At 44.5% G+C, this 23,577-nt stretch overlaps 1 protein-coding gene across 1 annotated transcript; it reads left to right on the top strand.

Annotated features, from left to right (window-relative positions):
* Window positions 1–5,482: 5,482 nt before the first annotated feature.
* On the top strand, window positions 5,483–18,338 carry LOC106560250 (protein NDNF). The gene is made up of 4 exons (XM_014122915.3): window positions 5,483–5,988; window positions 12,246–12,449; window positions 13,163–13,287; window positions 16,224–18,338. Exons 2-4 carry the CDS (start codon window positions 12,250–12,252, stop codon window positions 17,621–17,623), a joined length of 1,725 nt encoding a protein of 574 aa, XP_013978390.1. The 5' UTR covers window positions 5,483–5,988; window positions 12,246–12,249; the 3' UTR covers window positions 17,624–18,338.
* The last annotated feature ends 5,239 nt before the right edge of the window (window positions 18,339–23,577 follow it).

Here is a 23,577-nt window from a genome sequence, read left to right as displayed (position 1 = left end):
GAGGCGTGCAGTATAGACCCCGCCCGGTTGGGCTGGTGGAGGCGCTGGAAGAACTCCCTGTCTCTCCCAGCGGTCCATCTTCTGGACAACGCGATCCATGGTGGCGCACAGATGGTGAAGCTTCTTCGCTTGCTCCTGGACGCGCTCCTCCACCTCCATGTCCGGGGTATCCTCTCCTGCTGACTTCAATATGTGGGTCGGTGATTCTGTCACATTCGTGTATGTAGGTAGCAGGGAAGTCAGACGCAGGAGAAATCAAGTTGGTTAATATGGAGTATTTAATGAAAAACAAACTCCAAAACCAAAGTACAAAATAAAATGGGTAAAGGATACCCGTCGCACACCGATACACAAACCCACGTAACATAACATACAAACAATCACCGACAAGGACATGAGGGGAAACAGAGGGTTAAATACACAAGTAATTAATGGGATTGGAAACAGGTGTGATGGAAGACAAGACAAAACCAATGGAAAATGAAAAACTGATCAATGATGGCTAGAAGACCGGTGACGTCGACTGCCGCGCACCACCCATGCAAGGAGGGGCATCGACTTCGGCAGAAGTCGTGACATGCGACCTGGCCAAGCAGTTCAACACATACAACAACACAGAGTTACACATGGAGTAAAACAAACATACAGTCAATAATACAGTACAAAAATAAGTCTATATACAATGTGAGCAAATGAGGTGAGATAAGGGAGGTAGAGGCAAAAAAGGCCATGGTGGCAAAGTAAATACAATATAGCAAGTAAAACACTGGAATGGTAGATTTGTAGTGGAAGAAAGTGTCAAGTAGAAATAGAAATAATAGGGTGCAAAGGAGCAAAATAAATAAATAAATAAATAAATAAATACAGTAGGGGAAGAGGTAGTTGTTTGGGCTAAATTATAGATGGGCTATGTACAGGTGCAGTGATCTGTGCGCTGCTCTGACAGTTGGTGCTTAAAGCTAGTGAGGGAGATAAGTGTTTCCAGTTTCAGAGATTTTTGTAGTTCGTTCCAGTCATTGGCAGCAGAGAACTGGAAGGAGAGACGGCCAAAGGAGGAATTGGCTTTGGAGGTGACCAGAGAGATATACCTGCTGGAGTGCGTGCTACAGTTGGGTGCTGCTATGGTGACCAGTGAGCTGAGATAAGGTGGGACTTTACCTAGCAGGGTCTTGTAGATGACCTGGAGCCAGTGGGTTTGGCGACGAGTATGAAGCGAGGGCCAGCCAACGAGAGCGTACAGGTCGCAGTGGTGGGTAGTATATGGGGCTTTGTTGACAAAACGGATGGCACTGTGATAGACTGCATCCAGTTTATTGAGTAGGGTATTGGAGGCTATTTTGTAAATGACATCGCTGAAGTAAAGGATCGGTAGGATGGTCAGTTTTACGAGGGTATGTTTGGCAGCATGAGTGAAGGATGCTTTGTTGCGAAATAGGAAGCCAATTCTAGATTTAACTTTGAATTGGAGATGTTTGATGTGAGTCTGGAAGGAGAGCTTACAGTCTAACCAGACACATAGGTATTTGTAGTTGTCCACATATTCTAAGTCAGAACCGTCCAGAGTAGTGATGCTGGATGGGCGGGCAGGTGCGGGCAGCGATCGGTTGAAGAGCATGCATTTAGTTTTACTTGTATTTAAGAGCAGTTGGAGGCCACGGAAGGAGAGTTGTATGGCATTGAAGCTCATCTGGAGGGTTGTTAACACAGTGTCCAAAGAAGGGCCAGAAGTATACAGAATGGTGTCGTCTGCGTAGAGGTGGATCAGAGACTCACCAGCAGCAAGAGCGACATCATTGATGTATACAGAGAAAAGAGTTGGCCCAAGAATTGAACCCTGTCACACCCCCATAGAGACTGCCAGAGGCCCAGACAACAGGCCCTCCGATTTGACACATTAAACTCTATCAGAGAAGTAGTTGGTGAACCAGGCGAGGCAATCATTTGAGAAACCAAGGCTATTGAGTCTGCCGATGAGGATATAAAATATATAAAGTATAAAATTGAGCACACAGATATGCAATCTCCACAGACAAACATTTGCAGTAGAATGGCCTTACTGAAGAGCTCAGTGACTTTCAACGTGGCACCATCATAGGATGCCCCCTTTCCAACAAGTCAGTTCGTCAAGTTTCTGCCATGTTTGATCTGCCCTGGTCAACTGTAAGTGCTGTTATTGTGAAGTGGAAATGTCTAAGAGCAACAGCAGCTCAGCCATGAAGTGGTAGGCCACACAAGCTCACAGAACGGGACCGCCGAGTGCTGAAATGCGTAGCACGTACAAATCGTCTGTCCTCGGTTGCAACACTCACCACCGAATTCCAAACTGCCTCTGGAAGTAACGTCAGCACAAGAACTGTTAGTCTGGAGCTTCATGAAATGGGTTTCCATGGCCGAGCAACCACACACAAGCCTAAGATCACCATGTGCAATGTCAAGTGTCGGCTGGAGTGGTGTAAAGCTTGCCGCCATTGGACTCTGGAGTAGTGGAAACGTGTTCTCTGGAGTGATGAATCCCGCCTCACTATCTGGCCGTCCGACGGACGTGCTTTGAACTTTGTGGCAACAGTTTGGGGAAGGCCCTTTCCTGTTTCAGCATTACAATGCCTCCATGCACAATGGGGGGTCCATACATAAATGGTTTGTCGAGATTGGTTTGGAAGAACTTGACTGGCTGCACAGGTCCCTGACCTCAACCCCATCGAACACCTTTGGGATGAATTGGAACGCCGACTGCAAGCCAGGCCTAATTGCCCAACATCAGTGCCCGACCTCACTAATGCTCTTGTGGCTGAAAGCAAGTTCACGCAGCAATGTTCCAACATCTAGTGGAAAGCCTTTTACAGAAGAGGGGAGGCTGTTATAGCAGCAAAGGGGGGACCAACTCCATATTAATGCCCATGATTTTGGAATGTGATGTTCGACGAGCATGTGTCTACATACTTTTGGTACTGTAGTGTACGTCTCTGCCCTGCCATGTGCTGAATTACCATGGAGAGAATTAAGCCATGAACATTTTTCACCTCATTAACCTCCTCCAGTCCTTCCCCCATTGGTAGTAAATTATCCCTAGTGTGGATGCGTTTCAAATACTGTACTTTGGCATGTAAATAGCCCCCCAAAAATCTGGGTGTTTTGTGAGAGTTAGAGGAAGAGAAAAAGTGTGTTTGAGTGTGTCCCTCCTCAGAGTGGATTCATTCCCACAGCTCTGTGGTGTAGTTGAGAGCAGATGGAATTTGGCATATATTTTAATCTAAAAAACACAAGAGTCACAGCACAGCAGTCTAATCACCGTCAGAGCCATGTATGTGTGTGTACGAGTGTGTGTGTGTGTGTGTGTGTGCGTGTGCGTGCGTGTGTGTGTGTGTGTGTGTGTGTGTGTGTGTGTGTGTAAGAGAGAGAGAAATAAGGTCAGAAAGACAGGGGTCTGGAGCTCTACATCTAGTTCAACACAGGATCTACAGGCTCAAGACAGTCCAGACCATGCGCAGAGCCATGAGTGGACATGACCTACCACTGTGGCACCATGGTCCTGGGCCGAATGACTCAAACCCATTAAACCCTGTGCGCTGACTAGACCACATAGTCATGGCGGCAGCCCTGTGCCTGGAGAACCGTTAACTTACAGTGGACATAACAAGACCCAAGTTCATAAACGTCGTGTTCTTTTTGCTTCTCCCTGGAAATATTATTGATATTCATAGTCTCTGAGCAGTCATAGAAAGTCCCTCGGTAATTCACCAGCCAGCGCGATAACCAGTGTAGGCTGGTTTGAGCGGATTTACTTCTCCAGAATGAACACTGACGCTAGATGATGCTGTTGTACCAAGGCTTCTCACTCAATAGTATTTTCTGTTACTTATGGATGTTTTTTACTGGCTAAAAGTAAGATAACATAAAGGCGAATGAATATGCTTAGGGAAAGGGGCATGTCTAGTCAGTTGTACAACTGAATGTGTCTTCCGCATCTAACCCAACCCTTCGGAATCAGAGAGGCTGCCATAATCGACATCCACGTCTTCGGCGCCTGGGGAACAGTGGGTTAACTGCCTTGCTCTGGGGCAGAACGACAGATTTTTACCTTGTCAGCTCAGGGATTCGATTAAGTTCAAAGCGTAGGGCATAATGCACAATTACGAAGTTTGTACTCTTAATTGGCTGAAACAATATCTAATAGATAGAACAGGCTAAATATTGAATTACCCTGTATTCAATTATATGATTAGGCTAGAGGTCAGACTGGAAAGGTTAGGCGCTCTTTTTAAACAGTGTTATAACATTGCCATGCTCTCTCCTATCCAACGTTGCTTTCCTCTCCCTATCCCCCTTTAATAATGTATCCCTTTATATAGCCTATGCATCATTGCTACACTTGTTCCTGCTCATGAGTCAAGGGATTGGGGGTAATGAAACAACTGTTTAAAACGGTAACTTGAAGCTCCCATCTATATCCTTTAGGGCAGGGATAACGGCATCGTTTTAATCCGGCTACCCATCATAGCTCAGCAGCCCCATCAAGTCATAAATTCCGTGCAATTCAAATAAGCAACATAATTTTGTCAATGGCCCTTATCTTGGATAATTATTTACTTCCCTGAGTTACCGCCCGGGAACAGACAAAAACATCCCTGTCCCACCGGCGTTTTCACACATTTAAACAGAATAACTTTGAGCAACAAAAACACATTGGACCCAGTGAAATTAGTTTCGGGTAAACACTACGGACAAACGAGAGCAACCAGGAGAACTCACTCTTTATTTTACACATGAATTACGCACGGCAGATAAAGCAATAAAATGGTTCAGCTACCATGACAAAACTAGCCCACACACAGATCATGTAACCCCGAGGTTTGCGTGAATTTGAAAAGGGTGGTACCCAAGCGTGCCCGTTTTCACGACGTAAACAGCTCCCAACAAGAGAACTATGAGGGGATCCCCGCGCTTAAACAAACGGAGGCGAAGACACGATATTTATGAGTTGTTTTGCTTTGCGGAACAGACACCTCTGTAAAGTACTTCGAATCAGTTCAACCTTAGTGCTCACATTTCAGGGATATTACCTTTGATTGAAAAAAGTTGTAAAAGTAATATTTTGAATTAATATATATATTTTGTAAATGTATAATGTAGGCTAAAACGTGTGTATGCCTAATTGCGATCAATTGTATATACATTAGGTCTATACTTCCCACTGGGCATAGACTTCAGTTCAACGTCTAGTTTTACATTTGGTTGAGTTGTCACCAAACCTAAATTCAACGTGAAATCAACAAAACATTTCACCATGTCATTGGATTTAGGTTAAAAGTTGGTTGAAAAAAAGACAACATTTCCTTATATTGATTACTTTTTTCAAATCCAATCAGTTTTCCACACTGATTCAACCTCACCACGTCGATTTTTTTTGTTGTTGTTGAAATGAGATGGAAATGACGTTGATTCTGCCATTTTTTGCACAGTGGATTGTCTATGGCTATAGCACTTCAAAGTAGTCCTAAAGGTGCTTTTGAAATACAGGTTTTTCATTCATAAAGTGATGTCAGTTTGAGTCCGTGTCTGTGATAGGTCCGTTGCTGGTTCTGCCTGGTCTCTGGTTGTTTTTTTACTTGTTGGGGCTGTGGTGTCCAGGGGGAGGAGTGGGCCGGTTCTCGGAGTGCTCCTAGGGAAGCGCATAGACAGAAGTTCGCATCAGTTTGTCTTCCAATTCAGTCGGTCCAATCTCAATAGCAGCCACACGGCAGGGACGGACGCGCTGCCAGAACTCAGGATACCCAGACAAGGTTCAATCCTCCAGAACTGCCAACACGCACCACAGCTGTAGTCCGATTATCACCACACCAGAACTGACTCGAGGAATCTATCGAACACTGAAAGGACACATTTATTGTATTTTTTGTTTGATTTAGTTTTTTTATTGTGTTGGTCACAGAAGTGTTGAGTTGGTTGAGAGAACGTTCCAAATTGTTTTATCATCCCTAAATCTGAAAGGTAAGACGGAGGCTCATTCACAAAACATTGTATATTTAGGCTATCCATATGATCACTGCTTTATATACATATTCCATGAAGTGAACTTATGATAAACCACATCGATAAAAAACTGTTCTATAAAGCAATAAGCTTGCGCTTTTGTAGCCTATTAAGTCTAAATGGTTTGTGGAGCGCTTTTTGGAGAGACCGTTCCATAAAAAAGAAAAACAGAGAGGGACTCTCCGAATAAAGAACGCTTGCCTTTGAAACGTCTGCCAGATAGAGGGGAAGGGGTTTTGTGGTTTACAACTCCGGGAAGTTAAGGATTTCAAAACACATTTCAATCAAGCCTGGGCTCGCATGCTCTTTTAATTTGGTTCCCTTAGTTTGGCTGTATTTCACAAGGCACGATGAATGTCGCGTGAAAAGTATGAACCTTTGAGGGAGTTGAAAAGGACACGCGGAAGGCAGTGTCCGCGCACTCGGGGTTCTGAGTCTGAGGAACCCTGCTTTGTGCCCATAACGGAGTTCCCATGCTCTCAGGGGTGACGGAGCACCCTCTAAACCCGCCAGACCCAATTCATCAATATGCGTTCTCGCCCCCTTCTATAGTACGTGGCATACGTTCTCTTCACTGGCCCTTTTTTATAGTGGTGCTGCGGATGAACATGACACAAATTTTGGGAAAATGTTAGACTGGCCTGGGGCGTCAGATTTACAATAGGAGAGTTTTCGTTTTACCAATGAGCAAGCCCGTGCACCTGCAAGTAGCCTACCGCTATCCTGCTCTGATTCCTCACCCACACACCCTCTCACATTTGGGGAGCCTACACAAAATCCCCTCTTAAAATCAGGACAAAGTGCTATTGAAATGTATGAAAAGTAGTAAACATAATTTTTTGTTGCATTTTTACAAAGTTACTTACTAATTTGTCTCTCGCGATGTTTTTAGACAGGCTACTATCTTATTGTAGATAATAACATGTATTTGAGTTGAAAAAAATATATATTATTGATAAAAAGTGTTATTCGTTTAAAAAATATATTTGTAGCCTATATAAAATATAGGCAATATATACTGTGAATTTGAATAACTGTATTTAGAAGCAGAGAGAAGCCACACTGCCACCCGTACTTTCTCAGGAGAATGAATAATGAACAAAAGTATGAAAATGGGAAGGTCTGTGTTGCATACCGTAACTAAACCGTGATTTGCATATGAAAACTCTGGGCTGAAAGAATTCCGCCAGTGTTGCTACAGCCATTTATGCCTCCGGAGAAGTGACGGGCTGCAGTGTATATACAGTCTCCTCATTGCCTTTGCTTTGTGCGGACCGCTGGAGTGGGATGTCACGTCCAGAGTCGTTGCTGGAAGATTAAGGCCATAGCGACAGGTTTTTATTCCCTTCCTTAAATTATTCATCATATCCACACCCTCTCCCAGTGTCCAGGACATTCACTCTGCAAAGCCCTCATTATGCCTCCTCAGATGGACACAAGCAGAGACAGTGCCATCAGACTGGTGGCCGTCTCTCTCCTGAAGAAGGGGTCTGTGCTCTCTGTCCAGCGGATACGTGATTGACTCATTTTCCATGATGCTGGTCTGTGCCCTTATCGTTGATATGCTGATTGGCAGAGAGTGGACGATTTCTTTCCCATTGTGCTTTTTTTGGGCTAATCTTGTGTGATCTGCCCTTCATTCCGATGACAGCAATGAATTGCACATCAGTCAGAGCTGCACCCCTAATTTGAATGGCTCATTTGTAGCGCAGTAATATAAACTGCCCCTGCGACCTGACATGCTCCACCATGCATCATTCCAGGATGCAGTGCTAACTGCAGGCCTCACTCAGAAATGGACCATAAAACAGAGAGACAGAGAGCGAAAGGCAAGGATGGAAAATACAGTAGACTACCCTTTCTGAACATGCTATTTTGCCAGGAGCAGCAGCATAGTCTTTGTGGGCTGATGATGATGTAGATGGTTTAGAGACAGAATGTGAGTGATAATGTAGATTTATACACACTCTGGGTGAGAGGAATTTGACAGTTTAGAAGACACATGCAAATAAACTCTCATTCTGCGCAGACAAAAGTTCTGCTCCTGGACAGAGGCCCTAAACCACAGTCTCTACCAATTCATTAATGAGCTGTTTGGCTCTCCTAGAGCACCAGACCTGCTCTGGGTTTGGCTGTCCATCAGCATGGGCCCAGGTTATGTGTGATTGGTTCCATCTCAGGCTCTGAGCCCTCAGCCCTGCCTGCCTGTATGTATCCCCAATGCCCCGGTTGGCACTGAAGTGACAGCACATCAGTGATGGAGTCTGCTACTGAAGACCTACTGACCATAAATCTGCCTTCAGAGAGGTTTTAAAAAAACACACAGCGGCTCCAGGTCCTGTGAGCCCTGCCAGGCGTCTCTTTGGGAGGAATCCCAAATGTCTCTTTATTTGTGTTGAAATTAGTGTCTTTTTCCCTCCCGTCCTGCTAATGAGCTCCATGTGGGAGCAGGCAGGAGGTTCACCCGTCCTAACAGAGAGACATGGAGCTGGGGCCGGCAGGCTGGAGGGAAGATGGAGCTGCAGGACTGGGGTTGGGGTTGGGGTTGGGGTTGGGGCTGAGGCTGCAGAAGGAGGGAGGCAGGGCGACCCAAAGAACACATTGGAGGGATGGAGAGATGGAGGGGGGATGTGGCAGTGTAAGGGGTGCCTAGTATACACACTTGCAGGCGCGCATGGCCGTACAGACACAGGCAGGCAAGCACACAGACATGCACACGCACAATCTTCCTTTACATACACATGCTTATACATTCACATGTGAGCACATTCATATACACATGCACGCAGAGGTCCTCACACACACTCCACATGGTTCTTTTATGTTGGACAGTTGGAGGGTAGGACTACTGTAGTGCCCTGTGAATGACAGGTGTAAGCTGCTCTGTTGTGCATACATGTTCGCTGTCACTCAGAAATGGCTCTATACACAGATTATATGTGCTAGTCATCAGTGTGTGCTGGCTTCACATTGACTGACTGCTGGAATCCCAGCTCAATCACGCACACTGACTCACCAACTGGTATCAAACAGCACACACACCAATGACCACAACAAACACCTACACCCTACAACCAAACTGACCATTCACGGGATGACTTCTTCAACATCTCAGTTGTTTGATGTATGGATTGATTGAGTATATGGTTGATTGATTAGTTGATGAGATTATTCTTCACTTTGCTTTAATCTTAGTTGATGCATTTATATGAACTAGATGATTTGGTGCTATTCCAACGACTATCCACCTGGGAGGTGATAGTATAGTTAGTGTATTGTGTTAATATTGTTATCTGGCTGAATTGTCATTCACGTAGTTCTGTTAAAGGCATGATAAAGGCACAGAGTGAACACTGCATGGTTCATGTTGTTGTTGCCATATAGGAATTCAGGTGGAACTAACTGTCATTGTAAAGTCATATCATTTAGGTGGTTATTACATAGTTATTACTACAGGTTATACAGTTAAATTGTGACAGACATACTTATATTTCTATCATTAATTATTCTTTCTGCATAAGCTGTTCAGTATTATTCACTATGAAGAAAAACAATGCACAATACAGTATTTGAGTACATTGAGACATCAAGTTGTTTATGATGAAGTGATGTTATTATGTGGCTCAGTTGCTAGGCTTGTGGGTTCGATTCCCATGGGGGACCAGTACGAAAAAGTATGAAAATGTATGCACTCACTACTGTAAGTTGCTCTGGATAAGAGCGTCTACTAAAATGGAAAAGTCATGAATAGACCATTTCAGTTTTCACATAGAAATAAGTTGCATTTGCAAAGTATTTGAAGAAACTGGAAAACATATACCAAGCAAGTATTTTTATATTCAACAAGTATGATCAGATTAACTGTTTTGTACATTATCAGACTCAAGTTACAAATACTGGTAAACACTCAAATAGGCTTACATTTAGTCCAATTTTATTCACAAAAGTAGTGTATTGTATTAGCGGACAGATATAGACGTCTTCAGCGCGGGCAATATTTGTTTTTTCTCCCCCCTTGGCAAAAGAATCGCAGCACCCCCACCCCCAAACTACTTTCCGCGGCTATGCACAACTTCACATTTATTATGCATTAGGCTTTTTTCTTTAATGACCAACAGTGTTTCAAGTTTTGAACAAAGTTCCAGTCAGAGTGAAACTGAAAAATAAATGAATATATAAATAAATAAAAAACGTCAGCAAAACAAAGTCGGCTCTGCCTTCAAATTATCCTCCCCCAAATTACGATCATACATTCTCCCTCACTCTAATTAAACATTAGGCTTTATTTGTTCCAGATGCAGCTTTTTTGAAGTTTTATTTTGGTAAAGAGAGCTAACTCCATGGCCTGAGCAGTCTCATGCATTCACAACCATTCCAGATTCCAGCCTGTCTGTGCTGCTCCACACAACCACATGGCCCAGACATTAGCACAGTCAAATCCAACTATATTAATGTGAAGGTGTCATCTTTCAGCAGTGGCTCATACATGGGATCTGAGTCTGGATGGAGGAACGTAGCATTTAGTGGTAACACTTCTCAGACTTGGGATACTGCAGCACTTTGACCAACTCTAACCAAAGCCATTGGTTTGAATCAGTATTACCACACGCGGTGGGCAAGTTGCTTACATTGGAAACAGCACATCAAGTGCATGTTGGGTTATGCTAAATATGTTGGCAAGCAAATCTGATGGACGATACCACACTAACCATTGAGAGAGCACATATCCCATATCGGATTACATCAGTCTGATAGTGTCATTGCGTGGGCTTAGTGCAGAAGGGACTGGGAGAGTCTTCTGGGAGCCTCTGTTCTGTGTATTGGGGTTCCTGTAGAGCTCTGTACATACCACCTCAGCGCTGTCTTGAGTATTAATAGACATTTCTTTGTTCCGCCCAACACGCTTCTGAAATGGAATGAGACAAGCTGAGGAGCTAAGGATCTCCTCTCTGTGAGTCAAACCTCAAAGTACCACTTAGAAGGCTTTCCTCCGCCTCTCTGAAGTCTGACAGGATGATGGGAGGCTCAGCTCAGGCACGAGGGGAGATGGATACACTGACATGAGCTGTCGAGGGCTTTTCTCTGTATTGTGTTTTAAAAGGAAGATAATGTAGTAATGAAGCCATGTTTGTAGCATGGAAGCATGACCAGCTTTGGGTTCTCTGGTTTGACTTATGTCTCTCCAGAGGGAGGGAGGAGAGGAAGGAGAGAATGTCTGTTTGACAAGGACAGAAAGAGGGTGGGATAGAGATTACTGTACATGTGTGTGCGAGAGAAGAAAAAAAAGATGAGCTATATTTGTGGGGAAAAAATACATGGAGAGCTAGGGTGGAAGACAAAGACAGAGAGAGAAAAGGAGGACAAGGAAGAGCGAGAGAGAGAGGGAAGAGGGGTCATTAAAAGGACACACTCTCACTTGCAGTAAATGGCAGTAAAGTATCTGGCTAATCTGCCATCATTACCCTGATTAAATCAGCCGGGATTTGGCTTTCCCATCAGCTGCAATCAATGTGGTCAAATCAATAGACAGAGGATATCTCTGTGTTCCTGAGCCTCAGTAAGCTGCATAGACCCATGTACTGAGCCACATCCCATAGCTGTTAGAGATATCTACTGAACAGTACACTGTAGCTACCAGTGCCAATCTTTCCTCCTCTTCTATCCCCTTAAATGTAGTTTCTTTGACCTTGGGGAACCATTCTCACACTAGCCACTGTCTTTATCTTCTCCCTCTTTCTTGTCCAAAGTGTCTTCTCTCTTTTTGTCTGCCTTCCACTCTCTTTTTGCAAGAGATGGGGCATCTATCTCTCCATCTCTGTCTCTCACTTTCCTCTCTTTGGCAGCGTGTTACTGGTTTCCCTTCCATTCTGTGACTTAACAGGCAAAATTGGAAACACATTTTCAAGTTCTTCTTCCACGTATTGATTGAAAGATTTCCAATATTCACTACACTCTTAAAAAAAGTTGCCATCTAGAACCTAAAAGGGTTATTCGGCTGTCCCCATAGGAGAACCCTTTAAAGAACCCTTTTGGTTCCAGGTGGAACCCTTTTCAGTTCCATGTAGAACCCTTTACAAAAGAGTTCTACCTGAAATCAAAAAGGGTTCTGCTATGGGGACAGCCGAAGAACCCTTTTGGAACCCTTTTTTCTAAGAGGGTACTTTGGCGTTTCTAACTGTTCTGACATTCCTGCATTACTATTTTGTGTGTTACAGGAGGATGAGGCTGTGCTTGGGACCTCAGCGCTGGCCTCTGGGCCTGGCTCTGGTGCTGGGGGTTGTAGTTGGCCAGAAGCTGCCCACGCGAGATGAGGGCCTGTTCCAGATGCAGATCAGAGACAAGACCCTGTTTCATGATTCCTCCGTCATCCCAGACGGCGCCGAGATCAGTGGATACTTGTTCAGGGACACACCTAAAAGGTAACGATTCCAGGTCTATAGCAATATGCAAGATGACGTTTATTGCCATAAGTTTTGTCCTGGAGGCAGAACTGAGCGATTTCCCTGTAGATAAGCCAGCTACAAAGTCAAAATTGGCTTTGTAAAAATTCAACAAAGCTTTTTGGTGTTCATTTAAGGTTATGGTTAGGCATTAGGGTTAGCAGTGTGGTTAAAGTTAGGGTTAAGGTTAGGGTTAGGTTTAAAATCAGATTGTATGACTTTGTGGCTGTGCTAGCTGGTGACCTCCAGAACAAGATTCATGACAAAAAACACTAACCTACTATAAATACAGCCATCACTATCAACAACCATTACCAACATGTAGGTCTACTGCTCCAAACATCTACATGTACTGTATGTCTTATCCTACCAAATACATGAGACCAGGTTGTGTTTGATCGAAAACAAACAGCGCTGTAGCCTTCCCATACTAAATAGCACTGTAGGCTCTGTATGATGACTTACTGTAAGTGGATGCATTGGGAATATGGAATACATTGTAATGGATACCAGGATGAGGAAATGCATTATAGATGAGAAAGAGATGTTCAAGTAATTGAGATAATGTCTGCTAAAAGAGACTCAGGTCATTAGCACTCGGAGACAACCATAAAGTGACCATAGATGATTTCAGTAGTTAAACCTGTAGTTAACCCTATCATTTACCTGGGCACTACTTCTTGTTCATGCAGGTACTACTTTGTGGTGGAGGAGGACAACACCCCGCTGTCTGTGACGGTGACACCATGTGATGCTCCTCTGGAGTGGAAGCTCACCCTGCAGGAGCTGCCTGATGAGGCCAGCGGAGAAGGATCAGGTAAACACCAATTAGACTATATATACAAAAGTATGTGAACACCCCTTAAAATTAGTGGATTCGGCTATTTCAGCCACACCTGTTGTTGACTGGTGTATAAAATTGAGCACACAGCCATGCAATCTTCATTGATGAACATTGGCAGTAGACTTTCAACATGGCACCGGCATAGGATGCCACCTTTCCAAGTCAGTTCTTCAAATTTCTGCCATGCTAGAGCTGCCCCGGTCAACTGTAAGTGCTGTTATTGTGAAGTGGAAAAGTATAGGAGCAAAAACTGCTCAGCCGCGAAGTGGTAGGCCGCACAAGCTCACAGAATGGGACCGCCGAGTGCTGAAGTGCATAGTGCGTAAAAATCGTCTGTCCTCAGTTGCAACACTCACTACTGAGTTCCAAACTGCCTCTGGAAGCAACGTCAGCACAATAACTGTTTGTCGGGAGCTTCATGAAATGGGTTTCCATGGCTGAGCAGCCGCACACAAGACTAAGATCACCTTGTGCAATGCCAAGGGTCGACTGGAGTGGTGTAAAGCTCACCACCATTGGACTCTGGAGCAGTGGAAACTCGTTCTCTGGAGTGATGAATCATGCTTCACCATCTGGCAGTCCTGATGGACGAATCTGGGGTTGGCGGATGCCAGGAGAACGCTACCTGCCCCAATGCAAAGTGCCAACTTTAAAGTTTGGTGGAGGAGGAATAATGGTCTTGGGCTGGTTTTCATGGTTCGGGCTTGGCCCCGTAGTTCCAGTGAAGGAAAATCTTAACGCTACAGCATACAATGACATTCTAGACGATTCTATGCTTCCAACTTTGTAGCAACAGTTTGGGAAAGGGCCTTTCCTGTTTCAGCATGACAATGCCCCCGTGTACAAAGCGAGGTCCATACAGAAGTGGTTTGTCGAGATCGGTGTGGAAGAACTTGACTGGCCTGCACAGAGCCATGACCTCTATCCCATCGAACACCTCTAACCCATCAGTGCCCGACCTCACTAATGCTTTTGTGGCTGAATGGAAACAAGTCCCTGCAGCAATGTTCCAAGATCTAGTAGAATGCCTACCCAGAAGAGTGGAGGCTGTTATAGCAGCATAGGGGGGGACCAACTCCATATTAATGCCCATGATTTTGGAATGAGATGTTCAATGAGCAGGTGTCCACATACCTTTGGTAATGTAGTGTATATGGGAATTCACATAGATATGATTTATGGAACTATTCGCTAATGTAAATGGGACTATTACAATGTAATTAAGTTGTAAAACGTGCAATATATGATTAAGGTACAACAAATACATAAACAATAATTTCAGAAGTATATCAGGATCAACAATAACTAACATTAACATTTGATTGATGTGGTTTTGAATAAAATTGGAAAGACACTCTACATTTTGTTGTGTTTGGGCAGCGTTGGTGGTCTGCTTTTTTGGTGTGGTTGTGGTATGGTTATTAACTTACACAGTGTATGAACTGACCACACTTGATGTCTGGATTGACCACACCTGATTTCTGTAGTCTGTGAAAAGAGCACAGAGCTCTGAGTAGAACAGACTGCCCTTGGCTGATTGGTTGGCTGGTTGGCTCATTGGCTGGTTGGCTGGTTGGTTGGCTGGCAGACAAATACAGTGTATAAGTAAAGAGTTTAGAATGTGATTAAGCCTTCTACATTAATCCCCCATAAACATCTTTAGATAGCTAGGTACAATAATCCCCTTGTCCACTACTGACATATACTCCTTTTGCCCTTCAAATTGAATACTCCCCCCCCTCTCTCACTCTCTCTCTCTCTCTCTCTCTCTCTCTCTCTCTCTCTCTCTCTCTCTATCTCTCTCCTCTCATTCACACACATTCAGACACTCTCTCTCTCTCTCCCTCCCCTCTCATTCACACACACTCGGACTCTCTCTCTCTCTCTCTCTCTCTCTCTCTCTCTCTCTCCCTCCCCTCTCATTCACACACACTCGGACTCTCGCTCTCTCTCTCTCTCTCTCCCTCCCCTCTCATTCACACACTCGGACTCTCTCTCTCTCTCTCTCTCTCTCTCTCTCTCTTTCTCCCTCCCCTCTCATTCACACACACTCGGACTCTCTCTCTCCATCTGGACAGTGTTTTTGAAACACAAAAATGTGATCAACTCCCTCAAGCCCAGTCCCATTAGAGCACATACATGGACTGCAGTGGTGGTTTTAGAGTGTACATATGTGAGGGTGTGAAAGTACATGTGTACACGTGTATGACTATATGCATGCACATGTGTCTCTGCCAATTAATAAATGGGCTTTTTGCCTGATACTGACTACTTTTTTGATGTTCACTGTCCTAATATATTACAGAATAGAGACTAAATACTGTAACACAGTAATGTGCTACATGTGCTACACATGGCATCTTAACATAGACCAAGGAACCATTCACATATAGGTAGAAGGCGATGTGTGTGCACGAGTTTCCAGTGAACACTGTAAATATACAAATGCACAACTTCTCTATCTATTCATTTGTTTACTCCTCTGTTTGCTGAATGTCTCAGGCTCAGATTGGATCTTTTAGCATTTCTTTAGAACACCGTTGAGCCCACTCTCTGGATGACAAAGATAATATTATGGTTCTAAGCACAACTGAAATAAGGAAGGGCCAAGTGAATATTGGCCTGTGATCTTTTGGGATGTTTAGAGATGTTTAGAGTGAAAGCATGGCTGCTGGTTTGTGAGGGGCTAATTGTCTGCCTCGGAGAGAGCTTCACCATGACTTCACTAGGATCAACACTTTAAATGGGTAATTATTTACCACCTATGGAAATTATTTTACTTCAGGGCCAAACATAAAAAACAAAAACATTAGGGGATGTTAGAAAAACATATCTCAGGAGAGGATGTGGTTGCTGTGATATGAAAAGAAGTAATGTTAAGTCTTCCTGTGTCTCTGTGTGCTTTCCAGGTAAGCCGGAGCCCCTGGACCAGCAGAAGCAGCAGCAGGTGACAGTGGATGAGGGCACAGAGCTCTTCTCCTACAAGGGGAATGATGTGGAGTCTTACGTGGCTACCAGCTCTCCCTCCGGCCTCTACCAACTGGAGATGCTCTCCACAGAGAAGGACAGCAACTTCAAGGTGTACGCCACCACCACCCCAGAGTCTGACCAGCCCTACCCCGAGCTGCCCTACGATCCCCGGGTGGACGTCACCGCCCTGGGCCGGACCACTGTCACTCTGGCCTGGAAGCCCACCCCCACGGGCGTTCTGATGGGCCAGCCCGTCCAGTACTGTGTGGTCATCAACAAGGAGCACAACTTCAAAAGTCTGTGTGCTGCCGAGGCTAAGATCAGCGCTGACGATGCCTTCATGGCCGTTCCAAAGCCAGGCCGGGACTTCAGCCCCTTTGACTTTGCCCACTTTGGCTTTGTCCGCTCAGACAATGACTTTAACAAGGACCGAGGTCTCACCAGCAACAAGATCTCCCGCTCCTACACAGCCAAGCCCAAGGCCTCGGACATACAAAAAGTCTGCATCGGCAACAAGAACATCTTCACCGTGTCGGACCTGAAGCCGGACACTCAGTACTACTTTGACGTATTTGCTGTGAACTCTGCCACCAACACCAGCACCGCCTATGTGGGCACGTTCGCCCGCACTAAGGAGGAGGCTCGGCAGAAAACAGTGGAGCTGAAGGATGGCAAGGTATCTGATGTCTTCATCAAGAGGAAGGGCAGTAAGTTCCTACGCTTCGCCCCGGTCTCCTCTCATCAGAGTGTGACTCTGTTCGTGCACGCCTGTCTGGACTCTGTCCAGGTGCAGGTGAGGCGTGACGGCAAGTTGCTGCTCTCCCAGAATGTGGAAGGGGTACGACAGTTCCAGCTGCGAGGGAAGCCTAAGGCCAAGTACCTGATCCGTCTGCGAGGCAGCAGGAAGGGAGCGTCCACCCTGAAGGTGCTGGCCACCACAAAGCCCAGCAGCAAGCAGCCCTTCCCCTCGCTTCCAGAGGACACGCGCATCAAGGCTTTTGACAAGCTGCGTACCTGCTCCACTGCCACTGTGGCCTGGCTGGGAACGCAGGACCGCAACAAGTACTGTGTCTACAAAAAAGAGGTGGCCGAGAGCTATGGCGAGGAGCAGCGGCGGCGTGAGCAGAACCAGTGTGCCGGGCCCGAGACACGGAGGAAGTCAGAGAAGGTCCTCTGCAAGTACTTCCACAGCCCCAACCTGCAGAAGGCCGTTACCACGGAAACCATCACAGGGCTGGAGCCGGGCAAGACCTACCTGCTGGACGTTTATGTTGTGGGCCACAGCGGTCACTCAGTCAAATACCAGAGCAAACTGGTGAAAACAAGGAAATACTGCTAAAAGACTGCATAGAATAAATCTATTATAAATATATATATTAAAAAAGTTTTATTTAACTCTAAGTGATATTCTACTAAGGAGTGAATACAGACTGACTACTCACACAGCTGATGGGCCTGTGGCAGAGACTGAACTGTTTGTAGAGAGAGATATCAACCTGTATATTTATGTTTACATTTCATTGTTGGCACGTTTTTGGGCGATCCATAGCGAGGTGCTCTGTCGCCTTTGCTTGGGGACCTAGCATCTCGTTGCCAACAGGGAGACCTCCAAGCGTCAGAAAAGAGACTGTTTCATCTTGTGTGTTTCTTTGTTGCTGCATGACTCTTGCGTTTGTCAAAATGGTTTGTTCCTTCAGTTTCAATTCACGTTGACCTGCAGAGATACAATAGCTACCGGCCTTGTATAGTTCTCTCAGTGCATTATTCACATTTAGGATAGTTTTAAATTATTTTATACTTCTTTGCCTCTTTTGGTTTGATTGTTTGATTTATTGGTGATGATGACTATTACATTTATGAAGAAATAATTCAAAATCTATGAGGAAATTGTCGTTGTGGAGACATTCCCTTGTGCATCTCAGCCAGGGTGCGCTCTAGAGCCCGTCTGTAAATGTGTTCTGTGCTGGAGGTCTGTGTTATCACTGTGTTTGTCACATGTACAGATTTGTCCTGCCAATATTCATGTACATAAACACTAAATATAGAACAAGTAATCCCTGTGTCACCCTGGGTGTCATGTTCTTCTGTGGGCTAGTTAACATCACATAGATAGACGCAGGGTGTCAGACAGCAGTGTATCAGCAGAAAGGAGGGTATATAGTGTTTATAGATTTTACATTAGTCCTGCGGTATGTCCTTGTAAGCATAACATGATCATTGACATAAACGATTACTGACATGTAAGAACATTTTAGTATGGACATAATGCATCAGATTAATGGGACTGACGGAGTGAATTATTTGGAGGAACGTATTTGAATGATGGTAAATGTTGTTATATTGCCAGTGTCAAAAGTTATAAAAGGTACAGGTGTAGGATCGTAATTTGATCAACCTGTTGCCGGAGAACTTTCCTGCAATGCAGTGTATTTGAAGTTTAAAAAGGCTTCTGTAGTTTGTAATTTCCACTTAGAAATTTCAGACTTGATTTTCCCTTACAATTTTTTTTATCAGCCCCTACAAAAATGTCCATTAATTATAATCCACATAATAATTTTGTATTTATTTTATTTCACCTTTATTTAACCAGGTAGGCCAGTTGAGAACAAGTTCTCATTTACAACTGCGACCTGGCCATGATAAAGCAAAGCAGTGCGACAAAAACAACAACAAAGAGTTACACATGGGATAAACAAACGTACAGTCAATAACACAATAGGAAATCTGTATACAGTGTGCAAAGTAAGGAAGTAAGGCAATAAATAGGCCATAGTTTATCTGTTGTTAAACTGTCTCAAATTAAGACCCTACATCTGTAGTGTCTACACAGGTACAATGTAGAACTTATGTCACATTAGTGTCTGCAATCGTTTAGTTTTCATGTGTTTTACGATATAGGGTAACACAGTTTTAACCACACTTACAGTATACTTGCCACATGTAAGAGACGAATAGGAGTTCAACATGCACTGACTGACACAGACCTGATTCCACACACATCCACACGTTTTAATTAAGAATGGTCACAAGTGAGTGGAGAAATCGTCTCTGTTGTGGCCAAGTCAAACAGCTGTTCCTTGTGAGTCTCCATGTTTCCATCACAACCTGATCCTGAGCAGCAACGCTCCGATTCACTACCACAACTCCCTGTCAATCAAACGACCTCATTCAGAGGAAGCGCGGGGGAGGCTCCACCTGGCTTACATTAACCTGCTGTTGCCCTGGAATAATGTGGAGGAGCTCCCAGAGAGCTGTGGGAATGTCATGGACAGGCCTGTAAACTCCTACTAATAAAGCCAGTAGGTAGGGACTGCTAGAGCTATGCTCTGGGGGTCAACACAGTCATGAATAAGGTCTGAATGGGAGTAGATGGGTTTTTAATGAAGCCAAGGCACTCCTTCATTCTTTCTGTACTAGTCACTCAGGAGGTATAAGCCTGAAACAAATATAAACCCTCACACTTTGTTCTTGATATACACACAGATACATGCAGGCACAAACCACAAAGTAAGATACACAGGCACATGCAGGCACAAACCACAAAGTAAGACACACAGACACATGCAGGCACAAACCACAAAGTAAGACACACAGACACATGCAGGCACAAACCACAAAGTAAGACACACAGACACATGCACGCACAAACCACAAAGTAAGACACACAGACACATGCAGGCACAAACCACAAAGTAAGACACACAGACACATGCAGGCACAAACCACAAAGTAAGACACACAGACACATGCAGGCACAAACCACAAAGTAAGACACACAGACACATGCAGGCACAAACCACAAAGTAAGACACACAGACACATGCAGGCACAAACCACAAAGTAAGACACACAGACACATGCAGGCACAAACCACAAAGTAAGACACACAGACACATGCAGGCACAAACCACAAAGTAAGACACACAGACACATGCACGCACAAACCACAAAGTAAGACACACAGACACATGCACGCACAAACCACAAAGTAAGACACACAGACACATGCAGGCACAAACCACAAAGTAAGACACACAGAAAAGCCTCTGTTCTGGAGCTCACCCTCTGGTGGGCTGTGTGTGTTTGTTTTCTAACACGGTAATGATCGTGGAGCTTTGATCTGTGCGTTACGTATATATACAGCTGAATGAAGAGTGGAGACAGACATCCATGACCCTGCAGGAGTGGTGGAATGGCGAGACTTGTTCGCCAGAGACCCAGCTTTGATCACTGGCCAGGGTTAGCATGACTCGCCTGCCCCTCAAATTCACTATGCTGGTATGGGAAGTTTGCTTGTCCAGTGTGAACCATCGCAAACTGCTCTGGAGCAACAGTCAGAGTAACGACCACCGGACTGCTAGTTGAGCACAAATGCAGCAGGGACAGACACTATAATATATTGTCAGAGCCACAATTGCTATGGGATGTATTATGCTAGATGTACAGTGCATCCTGCTACTGACCTCAGAGCTCAGTGACACTTGGAAAGAGTTTGTGAGGAAGAAACAGTCGCTAGTGTGGCAGGCATGCATACAGGCCCAGAGAGACAGACACCCATGCACCACACACGTACATAGACACACTAACACACAGCCTCTGTTCATGACACTCTCATGAGATTTGAAAGTAAAGAAGACCACAGAGCGCATCTCAGAGATGATAATCCCTTTGGCAGAGAAAGCAGTGAAACGGTAGACACTGATGACTATCACACACTTTGTGGAGCAGAATGAGGCTAAGGCACCTTGGCTACTATGGGAAAAAAAGATGTGGACGGAGTATGGATTTAGTCAGACATTTCAGCTCCACACAACCTTCATCTACAAACCCCAGCTGAAGGACTCAACCAACGTGGCTGCTGTGATAATACACTAACACTGAATTCACTGTTTAACTGCCAGTAATTTACCATCTAGGAGTGTGTGTGTGTTTTAGTGTGTCTATGTATGTGTGCAATGTGTACTAAGTCTATGTTGGTTTTGTGTATACGTATGAATGCACATGATTTTTCCTTGTTGTGTATGATTGTGTGTGTGTGTGTGATTGTAATACACGAACATGAAAGGCAACATGTGAATGTATACGCTTATTACAGTATGAATGCCCTGTCCCCAGTAGGACCCTCGTAGGGGTGGTCCCTCAGTTCTCTGGTGCTCATAAAATCACTCCTAAGTGCCTGTAATTTCTCACGCTTCATCAGTACTGTAATCTCTGTAGACTCCCTCAGAAGAACATGCTATAACAGGGTACATTGGGGACCAGGGGCTGGCAAACAAAAACATCATTAATCCAGTGACCTCGTAGCTGCAGGAACTGGTTTGCTGGCTGTTTGATGACAGACTTGAAATAGGGGGTTGGGCTGGTGGGGGGACTGGGGAGGGTTGTGAAACAGGAAACAAAAGGTGGCCTGGTCCCTAAACCTACAGTATCAGGTTTAGGTATTTCAACAAATGCACAGACATTTGGAAAATCCTGTATGGAACCATTTGTGTGTTTGCCAAACTGAGGTTTCCCTGTAGTGAAAATATTTACTTAGAAAAAAAGAAACTCTGAAAGTATTTATTTCAGTGCAATCCTCTGCCATGTCCTAAATGTGGGTTATGTGCTTTTTGGCACTCTGAGGCACCATTGGCAGCACAGTGAGCGAATGGTTGGATCCAAAGTTCCATGGCTCAATACTCTTTGGGTTCTAAGTCCTGGTCCTGTTGTCGTGTTAGTGATCCTCTGGTCTTTTTATGAACCTTTTTAATGGTCTGATACAGGGTCTGATATGGCCTTGTTTCTGATCTAACCTGAATATAACCTGAATCTAACAGATAAATGAAATGTTGTTGCCACCTACTGAATAAGGTACATCAACATAAGACCTAATGAAAAGCTCAGGAAAATATTTCTGATTGTGTGTGTGGTCACTGGTCAACAGTATGAGACCAGGATTGGTCTGGATCACCTGGGGGTAGTCAAGCTGAGTGAAAGTTAATGGGGTAGGGGGTCTATAGAGGGTATGGGGGAGAAAGAGGTCATGGCCTTTAATCGTCTCGGTCCTGACTCCCCAGACCATGGTGCTGACAGGGAGGTCAGGAGGGGACAGGAGGGGTAGGGGGGCTGGGGGCACACAACGACCGTCTCAGTCCTCTTGTCACGTCATCCAATAGGTCCACCTAGACTTCCTACTGGCACTTCCATAGGCCTGTTCTTATATAATGTCAATGGGTCTTAGAGCACCGCTGGAACATGACACAAGGCTACTGGTTAGACAACCTCTAATACAAAGGTGAACTGAGAAACAAATACACAAACAGACGAGGAGAAACAGATAAGAATTTGAAAGAATATGAAGATGAGTTACTTCAAGTCTGGTGTGATACAGAAATAAAGGACAATTTCCAGTCTGTCTAGGCCTAGCCTCCTACTAGAATATACTGTGAGAAAAAAAAGTGTTGTAATAACAAATTAAAAAGGTTTGGTCTCTTTAAAAAGAGAAATCTACATAAATAAGACACAGTTTAAATGGAACATGGAACGCAGAGCCATAATGCTGAAGGAAGTCATTATGATAAGCAAGAGTTACAAACACTGTAAACAACACTATCACAATGCGGACACAATGCTGATTAGAAAGAAAGGAGATTTGTTCAAGGTCTGCATCCAACAACATACACAGTCCTTCAGACAGTCAATACACACAAACAGACACAGTGTACCTGAATACTTGATAACACTAATCTCTGTTGTGCAGGGTGAAAGTCAACCAATCGAGGTGGGTGATGTATTTCTCCCTCATTAATGGTCAGAGATTGAGTTTGAAAGGACGCATAATGTATTTTTGTACACTCTCTCATCCAGCATTCACGTGTGAAGTTACTAAGACTGTGTGAAGTCCTCCTGCAAAGATGGTTTCTAAATACATAAAGGTATACTTTTTAGTTAATTCATCATACTCTGACATAGATAGGAAGATCGCAAGGCTGCTGGCCCACACGGCATCCCAAGCCGCGTTCTCAGAGCATGTGCAGGCCAGCTGGTTGGAGTGTTTACGGACATATTCAATCTCTCCCTATCCCAGTTTGTTGTCCCCCACTTGCTTCAAGATGCCCACCAGGGTTCCTGTACCCAAGAAAGCGAAATAAATGACTATCGCCCTGTAATAGTCACTTCTGTTATCATGAAGTGCTATGAGAGGCTAGTTAAGGTTCATATCACCTCCACCTTACCCGACAAACTAGACCCACTACAATTTGCATACCGCCCCAACAGATAAACGGATGACGCAATCGCCATTGCACTGCATAC

Source organism: Salmo salar, chromosome 10 (assembly GCF_965601325.2).
Source record: "Salmo salar chromosome 10, fSalSal1, whole genome shotgun sequence".
NCBI lineage: Eukaryota > Metazoa > Chordata > Actinopteri > Salmoniformes > Salmonidae > Salmo > Salmo salar.
This window is presented reverse-complemented; position numbering and strand designations above follow the sequence as displayed.

Bases quoted from the DNA above. Each gene is read 5' to 3' on its own strand.
- LOC106560250 (XM_014122915.3), top strand. From the start codon at position 12,250: ATGAGGCTGTGCTTGGGACCTCAGCGCTGGCCTCTGGGCCTGGCTCTG. The intron at 12,450-13,162 runs GTAACGATTCCA...TTGTTCATGCAG, and splicing joins TTCAGGGACACACCTAAAAG to GTACTACTTTGTGGTGGAGG. The intron at 13,288-16,223 runs GTAAACACCAAT...TGTGCTTTCCAG, and splicing joins GGCCAGCGGAGAAGGATCAG to GTAAGCCGGAGCCCCTGGAC.